Source organism: Psammomys obesus, unplaced genomic scaffold, assembly GCF_907164565.1.
Source record: "Psammomys obesus unplaced genomic scaffold, mPsaObe1.curated_primary_1811, whole genome shotgun sequence".
Classification (NCBI taxonomy): Eukaryota; Metazoa; Chordata; class Mammalia; order Rodentia; family Muridae; genus Psammomys; species Psammomys obesus.
In genome coordinates, this window is record NW_026596466.1 from 1,600,070 (window position 1) to 1,614,350 (window position 14,281).

General features: G+C 48.6%; 1 protein-coding gene across 2 annotated transcripts; it reads left to right on the top strand.

Annotated features, from left to right (window-relative positions):
- Positions 1–1,637: 1,637 nt before the first annotated feature.
- On the top strand, positions 1,638–14,281 carry Zdhhc4 (zinc finger DHHC-type palmitoyltransferase 4). 2 transcript variants are annotated; one of them, XM_055598566.1, is made up of 8 exons: positions 1,638–1,701; positions 2,285–2,456; positions 4,542–4,666; positions 6,166–6,239; positions 7,347–7,525; positions 10,473–10,598; positions 11,437–11,681; positions 13,946–14,281. In XM_055598566.1, exons 3-8 carry the CDS (start codon positions 4,550–4,552, stop codon positions 14,234–14,236), a joined length of 1,032 nt encoding a protein of 343 aa, XP_055454541.1. In that variant the 5' UTR covers positions 1,638–1,701; positions 2,285–2,456; positions 4,542–4,549; the 3' UTR covers positions 14,237–14,281. The 2 variants fall into 2 exon arrangements, with proteins under 2 accessions (XP_055454541.1, XP_055454543.1); XM_055598568.1 differs by having other exon boundaries at positions 11,599–11,681.

Genomic DNA, 14,281 nt, shown 5'->3' on the forward strand with positions numbered 1-14,281 from the left:
GTTTAATGAAATGCAACAGGACATAAGATGAAATGGATGACTGAACTGAGATTCAAAGTTAGTCTGAACCAAAACCATCTAGAGAAAACCAGGAAGGGATGGTAATAAAGCTCTGATTGATGAGGGGAAACGCCCCGAAAATTCAGGATATTGCTGGAGACCTTGATGAAATCCAGCCTACTCTGGATATGAGATGGTCTCTATCCGTAACCAGTCTTTCAGGTCTGGCCACACACACCCATTCTATGTTCACAAGTTGCAAAGGTCTTGGATACAATATATTCAGAAAGGTAAGGTTCCCCCCCCCAAAAAAAAAGGTAAAAGGAATCAAGAAGCTGTGGCAGGCAGCAAGGCAAACAGGAAAAAAAGAACTTTGAAGTCAGTGGCTAGAGATCAGACCTTTTTTCCCTCAAAGAGAACCTGTTTTTCAGAGGTGTCGAGAATAGTTCTCAGAGGCTCTGGGGACATCCAGACAAAGCAACACCCCACAGGGACCTTAGTGCTATGTTTGGAAACAGCTCTTCTCATTCCATGCCTGCCTAACATCAAAACAGTTCTTTATCCTCAAGGATTCGGGTGAAACAGTAATCACTGCCCCAACAGGGAGCATGTTCAGAGCTGTACACAGAGGCAGCAAGAGCAAGGGGCATGCACACAGCAGAATATAACTCAGGTGGGGACATCGTGTGACCGAGCAGTGGAAGATGCTGGGACCCAATGATGTGGCTGTAGAAAACTGTCACCAGTACGACACAGACACCGCGGTCTAGGGTACCTGCTGGGTTGTCAGGAGCCACTCCCGGGACACAGAAAAGCCCAGATTGCTTTGCACAGCCCAGTAATTCTCCTGCACCAGACTCAAGTCTTTATTTTCTGGCAAAAGTGCTAGAAAATTCCAGTTCATGTGTTGGGTGTGGTTGTGTAACCAGCCATCCCAACAACAGGAAGGCTGAGACAAGAGGTTCAAAAAAAAAGCTCAAGGCCAATAGGTTATAATGTAGTGGGACCTTCGTTTTGCTTGTTCGTTTGTTTTCTTTGGTTTGGTTTTAGAAAAGGTCTAGCTACGTAGCCCTGGCTGGCTTGGAATTCATTATGTAGACCAGGGTGGCCTCAGATTCAGAGTCCCGCCTCTGCCTCTTTACTGCTGGCATTAAAGGCGTGGGCCGCTATGCCCAGCTGAGATCTTGGTTCTAGCAAGAAAAACTTAAAAACAGAAAAAGAAAATAGCTTTTCTACTCATGGTCATGCAAGAAACTCGAATTAAAGTCAGCGGGTCACGACAAACAGCCCCACCCACAAGAATCAAATAAAGGTCATGAAGATAGGACGGGGAGCTGGGGAAATGAAGGGGGCCGGTAGGAGAGGGCTGAGAGTCGTCGGGGAATGACCTAGATTCATTGTCTACAGGTAGGAAACTGTCAAGTAATAATAAAAGCGGGAAGAAAGGGAGGGAGGAAGAGAGAGGAGAGGAAGACAGAAACACAAACGTTCAAAGAGAAATAGAAACCAACGAAGTAGGAAAAACAAAACACAACTTGCTGACCGAACGGAGCTCTCAACACAATTTCCGGCCTCCGGCAACTATTTCCGTCGAAAGTCGGTCTTATCGCGGACCCTGATGACGTCACGGGCGCGCCGGAAGTCTTGCGGAGTGCTCAGCTGGGGCCAGGTGGGAGCAGCTGACAGTTGGCGGGGCTCGGGGTAAGGCAGCTTCGGAAGGCTATGTGGCACCCCGGCTTGGCGGCAGCCGTCGGGACCCCATGTTGAGCCTCCCGGCTATGTGTAGGACCACAGTCCTCTCCGAGGCCCCGGCATCCCGCTTCCTGTGCGCTCCTCTCCCACCCGGCAGTAACTCCGGACGCAGACTCGGTCTCCCAGCCTGCTGCAGAACCTCCCTTGCCTCCTTTGAGCCTGATGCATCCCGGATCCGATCGTGGAATGGGCTCCATTTCACTACCGCCCTTCCCTGGTCCTATCACAGCTGCAGATTCTGTGACCACCAGTGTGCTAGGGCCTTGAATAATGAACGTATCCGGAAAGTATCCGTCAAGGGAAAACTACCCAGGACCTTACGTGGGCAACCTCACCCTGTGTCTGGACTGCGTTGTGGGCGCCCCAGAGATAGCCTAGTGACAGTGACAGCTATAGGGATGGCAGACCCGGAGCTATTGGACTTTAAGTTTTCTTCCCAGTTCAGCGGCGGTGCAGTATCCCTACTTCCAAATGCCCTTTGCAATGTGTTTCGCTGCTAACACTGTGTTAAGTGTTGCCCTTGTCTCTGCAGCCAGTTCCAGATTCCTGGAACAACCATGTCGCCAGCTATGCGTGTGCCAGATGCACAGCGCTGCTCAAGCGGAGCTGCTGTCTGAATTCTCCGTGAATGTGGCAAAGAGGAATGCATGCTGGAACAGTGCCAACAAAGAGAAATATGTGATCGGGAGACCTTCTGTTACCTTGTGAGAACGGCCTTTTGGTTTCCTCTTTTGTTAATAGTTTCTGGTTTGATTATCTGAGTTGGAATTCTGGCCCAGAATCCAGCCTGGTAAAGTTAATGCTACCATTTCCGTTTCTTATCTTTATGGTTGTGAATCTAGCCTTTAATGGCTAGATTCCCCCAATCTCCCCACTCCCCCATTTCCGTTTTTTTTTTTTTTTTTTTAAGATTTATTTATTTACTATTTATACATGTACATCTGCATGACAGAAGAGGGCACCAGATCTCATTACAGATGGTTGTGAGCCACCATGTGGTTGCTGGGAACTGAACTCGGGACCTCTGGAAGAGCAGCCAGTGCTCTTAACCTCTGAGCCATCTCTCCGGCTCCCCATTTTCGTTTCTTAACACAGGTCTTTGTATTTCGTTGTTCTGGTTCTCCTGGGTGATCGTGAAGTTGTGGCCACTGATCTGTTTATTATGCCTGACTCTGGGTGTGGGATCTTGACTACTCCCATTCTGATGAGGTCAGCAGATTCTTTGGGAGGATTTTGTCAGTATCTACATGAATATTTAAGGAAGTAAAAGAATTTGTTGCTGGGTGTGGGGGTACATCTCTGTAATCCCAATACTTGGAAAGCTGAGGCAGGAGAATTCTGAGTTCCAAGCTAGTCTGGGCTACATAGTGAGACCCACCTTGAGGACTCAAACTTGACCAGATCTTAAGTTAAAAAAAATAAAATAAAAGCCGAGTGGCTGGAAGATAGCTTGCCATGCAAGCGTGATCCCTGGCACCAACCAGTTGAGCATGGCTTGATGACTGTCACCCACGCCAAAAAATGGTGAGCTGCACAATTAGCAAGAGACTCTAAACCGTAAGGCAGTGGTTCTCAACTTTCCTAATGTTGCGACCCTTTAATATGGTTCCTCACGTTGTGATGGCCCCCAACCATAAAATCACTTTGTTTGCTACTTCATAATGGCAATTTTGCCACATTTATGAATCACAATGTCAATATCTGTGTTTCTGGATGGTCTTAGGTGACCCCTGTGAAAGGTCCTTTGATTTTTCCCCCAAGGGTGTCGTGACCCACCGGTGGAGAACTGTGATCTAAGGGAATATGATGAATGTTCATATTATATATGTGGTAGTACAGGTTTGTGAAACCCTAGGTTCATTTCTTAATACTGAATGGGAAAAAAGGAACCCATTTTCTTGAGGTTGTCTTGACCAATACTTTGGGATGGAGAGCTAGCTTAGTGAGAGAAGTGCTTTCTTTGCAGGCATGAAAACCAGAGTTCAAGTCCTCAGAACATATGTAGAAGCCTGATGTAGGAGTATGTATCTATGTAGTTCAGCTTTCCCACTGTGAGATAGGAGAATCCTCAGAAACACACAGGCCAGCTAGCCTGGTGGACACCACAGAGAACAAGCAAGAAAGACTGTCTCAAACAAGTTGGAAGTGAAGGACTACCACCAAGGTTGTCTCTGCCTGCCACATACATACTATGGCATGCATCCACCCACACTCAGACAAACACACACACCTTAATCCCAGCACTTAGGATGCAGAGGCAGGTGGGTCCCTGTTGAAGCCAGCCTGGTCTACATACAGAGACCCTATCTCAGACAACAAGGATAGAATCCAAGCCCCAGGGGTAAAGGCACCTGCTGCTAAGCCTGATGAACCTGAGTTTAATGCTCAGAACTCACATCGTAGAAGGAGAGAAAACTCCCAAAAGTTTTCCATGGCACACACACCGTGACACACACACACACACAGGAAAAGAAAGAAATAAAATGTAATTGAAAATAAAGTGGAGCGTGACGAGGAAGATACCGTATGTCACACTCTGGTTTGAGCACATGTAAACATGTCCATGCACACCTGTAGACATGTGCACACGCATGTATTTGAACACACAGCTCACACAGAAACTAACGAAAGAAAGGTGTTTGTTGCCCCTGAGGCAGAACACAGCATCATCTTGAGGAAAGACTAGTGCTCAGCCATCTGGGTGTGACTCTAAGTGCAGGAGGGAACCAGGGCTCGGGGTACATGCTGGGGATAAGCTGCAGTTACTCATGCTGTCTCTTCCTTTGCAGCCTCCAGCATGGACTTCCTGGTTCTCTTCTTGCTCTACCTGGCCTTCTTATTGATTGGTGTTGTCACGATCTGCATCTTCACAAAAAACCAGCGTTTGAAAGGCCTGGTCCTTCGAGGAGCACAGGTAGCAATGATCCTTGGATACTGCTGAAGTTTGAATACTGTACTAGATCCTGAAGGGCCCACTGGACCTGCTGTTGTGAGTCTTCTCTTTAATCCCAGCACTTGGGAGGCTGAGATAGGAGGAGTGAGAGTTCAAGGCCAGCTGGGGCTACATGGCAAGCTCCTATGTCCAAACAAACAAAAAGTAATCTGTTTTGTTTGTTTGTTTGTTTGTTTGTTTGAGATAGGGTTTTTCTGTGTAGCTTTGGCTGTCCTGGACTCGCTTTGTAGAGCAGACTGTCCTCAACCTCACAGAGATCCACCTGCCTCTGCCTCCAGAGTGCTGGGATTACAGGTGTGTGCCACTGTGCCTGGCAAAATAGGCTGAATTTTCAAAGTTGGCTTTTTTTTTTCAAAGATTTATTTCTTTATTTTACATATGAGTGCTCTATTTTGCATGTACATCTACAGGCCAGAAGAGGGCGCCAGATCTTATTATAGATGGTTGTGAGCTACCATGTGGTTGCTGGGAATTGATCTCAGTCCTCTGGAAGAGCAGACAGTGCTTTTAACCTCTGAGCCATCTCTCTAGCCCCAAGGTTGGCTTATTAAACAGTGTGTAATGTCTGTAGTTGGGCATGAATGCAAATAGTGTTTGCCTACACATGCTTGCAGCAGACGGGACATGGAGCCAGGAGGAGAAGGAGGACATATGACAGAAGGCTGAGCCATCTGTCTTCATTTGACATCAGGCCATCCATTCCTTTGGGGGTCATAGCAAAATGGGGGCAAGTAGCCATGAAGAAATTGATGTGGGAGGAGTCTGGGGATTGGAAGTGGATCTTGAACATGGAATAGGTACAAGCCAGGATAAGGAAGAGGCAGCTGGCGCAGCAGCCTCCCCAGACTCTGATGGATGCCTTCTTTTCTGTCAAGGAGGAAAGGAGAAGTTGTCTACACTTCCTAAAACCTAGCATGTAGAAAGCTGAGACAGGAGGATTACGAATTCCAGGCTGAGGGGATGGCGGAGGGTTAGGTGGTTAGCGTGCTGGCCGTGCAGCCAGAAGGACTAGTGTGCAGATCCCCAGAGCGCACATAGACGCTGGCTGGGATGGCGGCCAGCCTGTGAGCTCAGTTCTGGGAGGCAATGACAAGAGATCCACAGGGCAAGCTGGCTGGCTAGACTAGCCAAAGAGGCGAGCTCTGGATTCAAGTGAGACACCCTGTGTTGATGCCTAAGGTGGGAGCAATCAGGGAAGACATCTGACACCAGCCTCTGACCATGTGCAGGTGTGCATGTGTGGACATGAACATACTGTGCACACATGCACCACAAAAAAGTGAAAGTTGGCCTGAAAGAATGTGTGGTAGAAGCAAGCCCTCTTTCTTCTCTTGAATTGCTTCTCTGCCATGAAGAAGCAATGCCTAGAATGACCGCCATAGCCAGCTTCGTGTGGACAATCGGTTTCTGTGGGAGTGAGGGGATGAGAAGTGAAGCTGCCCCTTCTCCTGTGATTCCAGGTATGCTCCTGCATAATCCCGCAACGCCTCCAGAGGGCCGGGCAGAGGCTTCTCCATCAACTCTTCCACACACGGTATTCAGTCTGGGTCATTAACTGTTGCCATTCCACAGCTTCTGGAAGAGCCTGTAGTTTCTGGCATAGCGAGGGGAAGGATGCTGGGAGTTTTGAGGGTGCTGGCTTTGGAATCTCTCCTCGTAGATCATTTATTGATTCTCATTTATGGGCTCTCATTTATTGGTTGGCTGCGGTGCGAGGGACTGAGCCACTGAATCATGACTGGCAATCTCTCTCCCTAATCACTGAACCATATCCCCAGACCAACAGAGCTGCTTCGTTTTCTTGCAGCAGGGCCTTATTCCACAGCCCAGGCTGGCTTGGAACTGATGACATAGACCAGACTGGCCACAAATTCACGCCCGTCCTAGCCTGAGCCTCCTAAGCGCTGGGACAATAGTCACGAGTTGCTGTGCCTATGGCCATCATGTCCACTTTCAAGTAAAGGTGCTTAAAAAATAAGAAAGTATTCTTAAATATAAATAATTCCAAAATGTGCTTCTGATTTTAATTTAATTATTATTTAAAAAATTTATTTTACATGTATGTGCCTGAGTGTATGTGCACCACATGGGTTAGGAGCTGGTGGAGGTCAGAAAAGGGCACTAGTTTGCCTAGAACTAGAGTTACAGATAGCGTGAACCACTCTGGGCGCTGAACTGAACTGTGAGAGCAGCAAATTCTCTTAGCCGCTGAACCAACCATCTTGCCAGCCCCAATTACTGCTGCTACTATAATAGACCCACTGCTACTGCTGCCACTGTAGACAGGGCCTACTGTGTGCCTCTGGCCAGCCTAGAACTTTCTATGTAAAACTCACAGAGATCTGCCTGCCTCCGCTGGAATTAAAGGTGTGCACCAGCATGCCTAGCTCTTATTTTGTTTATGAAACAGAGCCTTACTATGTAGCCATGGCTATCCTGGTACTTGCTGTTTAGCGTAGGCTGGCCCCAAACTCAGGGCAAACCTGGCTTAGCTCTGAAGTGCTGGGGTTGCAGGCATGTGCTACCATTTTGGGCCCTGATTTAACTCTAACAGGAAGTGGCTGGCCTGGGTCATGTTGCTTGGATGCATATGACTTCTTCCCGGAGTGGCCCATGCATGAGCTCGTGTGCTTTCTTCCAGCAACCCCACCTTCATTGTCTTGCACCTGCTCTTGCAAGCGCTAGTTTACGCCGAGTACACCTGGGAAATCTTTGGCTACTGCCAGGAGCTGGAGTTCTCTCCGCCTTGCCTTCTGCTGCCCTATGTGCTGCTGAGCGTGAACCTGGTGTTCTTCACCCTGACGTGCTCCTCCAACCCTGGTAAGTCAGGGGCCAGGCTAGTAACAGCTCTAGCCCTGTGACGATGTTGTCTCTGGTAAGTAGCTGTTCTCTAGAAGATGGCAGAAGAGCCCCTTGGGTACATTTTCACTGTCTTTCAGTTTTGAGTGTTTTCCAATTTTAGCTCTGGTCTTTGATCCATGGGTTATATAAACTTCGTAATATACACATTAGTGTGAGACCTTCTAATGTACATTGTTTATTCTGAGGCAGAACTTTGCTCTGTGTCTTGGGCCAATCTTGAACCCTGTTAGCTTCCTACCTCCAAAATTCTGGGATCACAGACATGTGCCACCATACTAGCTTCAAGACACTCTTTAGTGCTTGGAACTTTCATTCAATTGCGTATGGCCATGTAGAGCTGTGGTCAGGATACTGCAGCTTCCTTTTTATCTTTAATTATGTGTCTTTTCTGTGTGTGTGAGAGAGAGAGAGAGCGAGAGAGAGAGAGAGAGAGAGAGAGAGAGAGAGAGATGTTCATGTACATGTGGAGGCCACAGGGTAACATTGAGTGTCATTCCTTAAGCACTGTCCACTCCTCACCTTTTTCTCCCTCTCTCTGGTCTGAACCCGTCTTGTAGGTTGGGCCAGGGCTTTCCTTGTCTCTTTCTCCCTAGTGCTGGATTTTGGGCTTGCATCATTATGTCTACTTTGTTTGTTTCTGAGACAGGGTCTCTCAGTGTAGCCCTGGCTGTCCTGGAACTTGCTCTGTAGACCAGGCTGGCCTCAAACTCAGAGGTCCACCTGCCTCTGCCTCCTGAGTGCTGGGATTAAACATGTGCACCACAACACCCAACCTTTTTTTTTTTTTTCCCCTTTGATGATTACAGGTTACCATGCCCTGCTTGGTAAATAGTTTTTGAAATAAAAAAAATTAAAAAAAAAGTTTTTTTTTAATTCTTTATTAATTACACTTTATGCACTTTGTATCCCCCCTGTGGTTCCCTCCCTCCTCCCATCCCAACCCCTCCCTTCCTCCACCCTCTGCATGCATGCCCCTCCCCAAGTCCACTGATAGGGGAGGTCTTCCTTTCCTTCCTTCTGACCCTAGTCAATTAGGTCTCATCAGGAGAGGCTGCATTCTTCTGTGGCCTGGTAATGCTGCTCCCCCCTCAGGGGGAGGTAATTAAAGAGCAGGCCAATCAGTTCATGTCAGAGACAGTCCCTGTTCCTATTACAATGGAACACACTTGGATACTGAACTGCCATGGGAAAAAAATTTTTCTACCCTTGGAACACCAAATATTTATTAAGTAATGGGTGAATGTCATAAACACGCTGTCTTAGTCACTGTTTTCTTGCTGTGACAAAACACCATGGCAACTTAGAAAGAAAACATTTAATTTGGGGTCCATAGTTCCATGCCCATCATGTCTGGGAGCAGGAAGGCGGGCAGGCAGGCAGGAAGCAGGTGGGCAGCCACGCTGGAGCAGTAGCTGAGAGCTTCGCCTGACCCATAGGCCTGAGGCAGAGAGAACCATAACTAGGAATGGCATGGGCTTTTGCAACCTCAAAGCCACTCGCAGTGACACACCCCCTCCAAGGCCACACTCCTGTTCCTTCCCAAAGTGGCCTACCTACCAGCTGGGAACCGTTTATTTAACCTATGAGCCTATGGGGCTCATTCGAAGCACCATCCATAACTGGTGGGATATTATTCCGCTAAAGAAACAGATAGGGCACTGTGTATGTAGCTCACTGAAGAGTGGCTGAGCAGTGTGTGAATTTCTGGTTTCAATCTCCAGTACCACAAAACAAAACAAAAAAGATGATAAAGTACATATTCACGCTACAACATGGATGAACCATGAAATGCTCTGCTGGATGTAAGCCAGAAGATTATATTGCTGCAGGTTATATTGCTCCATTTCTAATAATTTTTTGTCTCCCTTGTAATGATGCTGGGGATAGAACTTAGGGCCCGCTGAATGACTGCCAAGTGCTTGGCCACCGTACTCCTTCCCAGCCACAGGGATCCATTTCTGTGAGTGTTAGAGAGGGGTTGAGGTGCCTGTTTGGAACAGTGCTTTCTAGGGGTGATGCAGTGTTCCGGCATCAACTGTGCTGACAGCTGCACAGCTCCATCGCCCTGTCAGCCACGGACCTGAGCATGCCTTAAATTGTCCCACATCCATAATTTCAGCATTTGGGAGGCTAGAGCAGAAGGATTGCTTCAAGTTCTGGGCAGCTTGGGCCACAGGGTGAAACTCTTAAGAAACCAAATAAAGGGCCAGTGAGATGGTTCAGTGGGTAAAGGTACCTGTTGCGGAGCCAAGCCTGGCAACTCAATTTGATCCCTAAAACCCACGGACAGATTGAGGAGAGAAATGACTCCGCACAGTTGTTCTCTGGCCGTCACAGCTGCTGTAGACACATGATACACTCAAACACATACTGAATAAATAAAGATGTGAACTGGAGCCCCGAGTTACCTCTCTTCAGTGAGTAAGGGGCTGGTGGTGCTGTGTCGGTGAAGTGCTCGCTCAGGAAGCAGAGGACCCTAGCCCGGTCTCCAGAACATGTAAAGAAGCTGGGAGCCAGTGCAGCCCCTCTCACCCGCACCCTCAGGGCTGGGGCGCAGATAGGAGGAGTCCTGGAGGGTTCAACCAGCCAGCAGGGCCTAATGCACACACCGCAGCATGCTGAGCTCCGAGTGAATGAGAATCTGCCTCAAAAAAAAAAAAGTTGGCTAACAACATTGGAGTTGACCTCCACCTTCAACACATGCGTACACTTACGGAGCCTACACACACACACACACCCACACACACCACACACACGTACATCCCAAACATAAACACTGCAGAAAAGAAAGTAAATTTCCTAAAATCTTAGACACAGCAGTTTTAGCTGCCGTGTGCTGGTCTGGGTTTGGTGGGCCCGGCCGACCTGACTGTGAAGAACTGACGTTCGTCCTTTCTCTCCTCAGGCACTGTCACTAAAACCAATGAGTCATCGCTTCTGCAAGTCTATGAATTCGATGATGTGATGTTTCTAAAGAACTCCAGATGCTCCACTTGCGACTTAAGGAAGCCAGCCCGGTCCAAGCACTGCAGTGAGTACAGCTCCCGGGGCCCTGCAGCCACCCCCCCCACACACACATGGTCTGTCTACAGGGGAATGCTGGCAGAGCAAACACACCAGGCTCCACGTTGGCATCCTCCAGGGTTCCCAACAGCTGACCCCAGTACTAAAACATTTCTTTCACCCAGCCACACTGACCTAGCAGCTGGAATGATGGGCTGAAATGGGGGTCAGAGGTTGTAGGATGTACAGCTAATGAGTGCCAAGGCCTGGGTTCATCCCCAATGCCAGAAAAAAAGGAATAGACTAAGACTCTGTCCACATTGAACTCAAGAGTTTTGCAGAAGTCAAAACCCACTAAGTCTGTTAATGTCCAGAAAGGTTTTTTTTTGTCAGATTTTTCTTGTCCACTTGGCGCTCAGCCTTCAGTCCCTTTTTAAATACGTGTGCACGCGCTCACTTGTGTGTGGGGTGACATGTGGCATGTGCGCATGGAGGCGAGGCCGATGTCAGGCCTCTTCTTCAGTTGCTCTTCATCTTATATGTCATGTCGATGCTTGGTCTCCTTCTTGAACCAGCACTCAGCAGGCAGGGCAGCCGCTGGCTCAGGGCATCCTGCTCTTCTGCCTGTGAGATTTCAGGGAGGATGCCAAACCAAGCCTCCCCGGCATCTGTCTGCGCTAGGGCTCAGAACCCATCACGCTTGCATAGCAAGCGTTCTTAACTTGGGAGCCATCTTCCAGCCTCTCACACTGCAGCTCTAGAAGCTTGGTGACAACAGCTGCCCTGCCCCCACACCGTCAGGGTCAGTCTGTAAAAATCTCCGCGAGCTCACACGGACACAGCCACACCGTGCTCCTTTCCCGCAGGGGTGTGTGAGCGGTGTGTGCACCGTTTTGATCATCACTGTGTTTGGGTGAACAACTGCATTGGGGCCTGGAACACCAGCTACTTCCTCGTCTACCTCTTGACACTGACTGCGTCTGCCGCCACCATAGCCATTGTGAGTGCTGCCTTTCTGGTCCGCCTAGTGGCATTGTCGGGTCTGTGCCAGGGAACTTACATTGACGACCTTGGGCATTTCCAGTCTATGGACACCATCTTTCTTATTCAGGTAATTTTGCATTGGGTCCCAGGGAGACATAAAGCTACTCTTTAATTCTTTAAAAAATGTTTACATTATTTTTATTAATTCTTTGAGATTTCATACATGCGTATGGTATATTTTGCTCCTCCTAACTTTATGTCTTGTCTTCCTTCCTTCCTTCCTTCCCTCCTTCCTTCCTTCCTTCCTTCCTTCCTTCCTTCCTTCCTTTCTCTCTCTCTCTCTCTTTCTTTCTTTTCTGTCTTTTTTTCTTTTCCTTTTATTAAACCCATGAGGTCCAGTTTGTGCTGCCTGTATGCTCATAGGTGTGAGGTCATTCACTGGATCCTGGTCAACCTTCCAGGAGTCATACCCTTACAGAGAATTGACCGACCCTCTCCCAAGAGCCATTACCCATCTACAGCTCCTTAGTTAGGAGTGGGGCTTTGCTGGGATGTTGCCCAGCTGGACCTTGTACTAGGAATTCTGCATGACACTGTCTAACTCCGACCCGCCTTGTCCTCTGGCCCTTATGGTCTTTCTGCCCCACATCTATGATTGTCCCCGGGCCTTGGTGAGTATTGGTGTGTAAGAGAGAGGTGGAGACAGAAAGACAGAGACAGACAGACAGATATAATGTTCTGTCCAGTTTATGCTGAGCACTCCCCTGACACTCTGCACTTTGACCAGTTGCCTGCATTAGCCAGTGTCCACTGTGCAAAGACTTTTCTCTGATGAGGGCTGAGATCTGCACTAACCTATGGGTAGAGAGATACAACTTTAGAGGGTAGTTTGATATTCTGTTCATTTAGTAAAATGATAGCAGTAGGTTCAGCCCTGGGGCCATTGAACCCTTGGGTTCTTGGTCTCCTCCTCCTCCTCTTCTTCATCCCTGACTGGCTGGGCTAGAACTTGATATGTAGATCAGGCTAGTCTTTGAACTCATAGAGTTCTGAGATTAAAAGTGTGTGTCATTACACCTAGCTAACATACGGGTTTTAAATTAATATAGCTTAATTTATTTATTGTGACAGACTTTGTGTATGTCACTCTGGCTTTGAAGTTTTGATCCTCTTGCTTCCCGTTCTGGGTGCTGAAATAACTGTTTACCAGTATGCCTGGTTTATGCAGAGCGGGGGTCAAACTCAGGGCTTTGTGTACTAACAATTCTGAAACTTTGGTTTCTTAAAAAAAACAAACACAAAAATAAGCCAGGCAGGGTGGCTCATGCCTTTAATCCCAGTACTCAGGAGGCAGAGGCAGGGGGATCTCTGTGAGTCTGAGGCCAGGCTGGTCTGCAGCGTGAGTTTCAGGACAGCTAGGGCTGTTACACAGAGAAACCTTGTCTCAAAAAACCAAAAATAGAAAAGAAAGGAAATATTCTAAGAATGTTCTTTTGTTTTAAGCCCAGGTGTGGGGATGTGGGGCTGCCTCGGCCTGTCTGCAGCAGCTGACTGTGACTTGCCTTTTGCTCTAGCAGCTTTCCTTATGCCCCCACTGTCGCTGTGCCACACTCCCGTAAGACGCTGTGAGCCCCGAGCCGCACCTTTCTCACCAGCGCTACTGCACAGTCTGACTTGATTTGTAATTGCTCCTTGAGTGCCTGAGCGTGACTGACCCAGAGCTTTGCTCTTCCTTGTGCACGCTCATTTAATTCATGATTGTTTTGTTTTGTGACAAGGTCTCTGTAACTTGGGCTTGCCTGACACTTGTCATCCCTGTTTCCACCTTCCATCATGCAGGAGGAGAGGGCTGGAGGGGCCAGCGCCACTGTCAGCGCCCTGTGCTGGTGTTCTCGTGCTCAGAGGCAGTGGTTTGCCTTGCAGGACTTCAGACTAATACACTGTGTGTCTCCACTTACTGTCTTGTAAACAGCAGACTGGCAAAATGCTGTGTGGAGTGGCCTTTTTGCCTGGGTGAACACCGCAGATAGCCTGCAGGAAGCTCTTGCACATACTAGGATTAGGCCTGGGGCTGGCTGTCTGTGTTGAATATGACTCACATCTATGTTAAAAGGTCAAATTTGCTTTCGTGTGCACATGTGTATGTGAGACAGAGAGAGACCGAGATACAGCGATAGAAGGGGAGTTTTGAACCCAGGGCCTCACGAATGCTCAGAATGCTACGGCATTGCTGCACCTCTGAACTGTATGTGCTGCCTGATGGGTCAGATTTGATGCGCGGGGGGTGTGGGGGGTGAACTGAGTGGTGGCTCTGCGCCATCGCACAGGGTCAGGGCTGGTGACAGAGGCGTCACAGTCTGTTTGCTAACACTGGTGTTTTTCTGCCCCCAGTATCTGTTCCTGGCCTTTCCACGGATTGTCTTCCTGCTGGGCTTTGTCATGGTACTGAGCTTGCTCCTGGCCGGCTACCTGTGCTTTGCTCTGTACCTGGCTGCCACCAACCAGACCACAAATGAGTGGTGTAGAGGTGACTGGGCCTGGAGCCAGCACTGCCCTCTGGTGGCCTGGGCCCTATCGGCCACGCCCCACGTTTACCAGAACGTTCACTCCCGAGGGGTTTGGAGCAACCTTCGAGAGGTCTTTCTACCCGCCACCCCCTGTCCTGAGAAAAAGAGGAACTAGAATGGGAGGTGTTCCTGTCTTCTGAATACAGTACATATCACTGCT

What these genes read in the sequence shown, in the direction of transcription:
- Zdhhc4 (XM_055598566.1), top strand. Translation starts at nt 4,550, where the DNA reads ATGGACTTCCTGGTTCTCTTCTTGCTCTACCTGGCCTTCTTATTGATT. An exon ending in CATCAACTCTTCCACACACG is followed by an intron (nt 6,240 to 7,346) that starts GTATTCAGTCTG and finishes GCTTTCTTCCAG; the next exon opens with CAACCCCACCTTCATTGTCT. An exon ending in AGCCCGGTCCAAGCACTGCA is followed by an intron (nt 10,599 to 11,436) that starts GTGAGTACAGCT and finishes CCTTTCCCGCAG; the next exon opens with GGGTGTGTGAGCGGTGTGTG.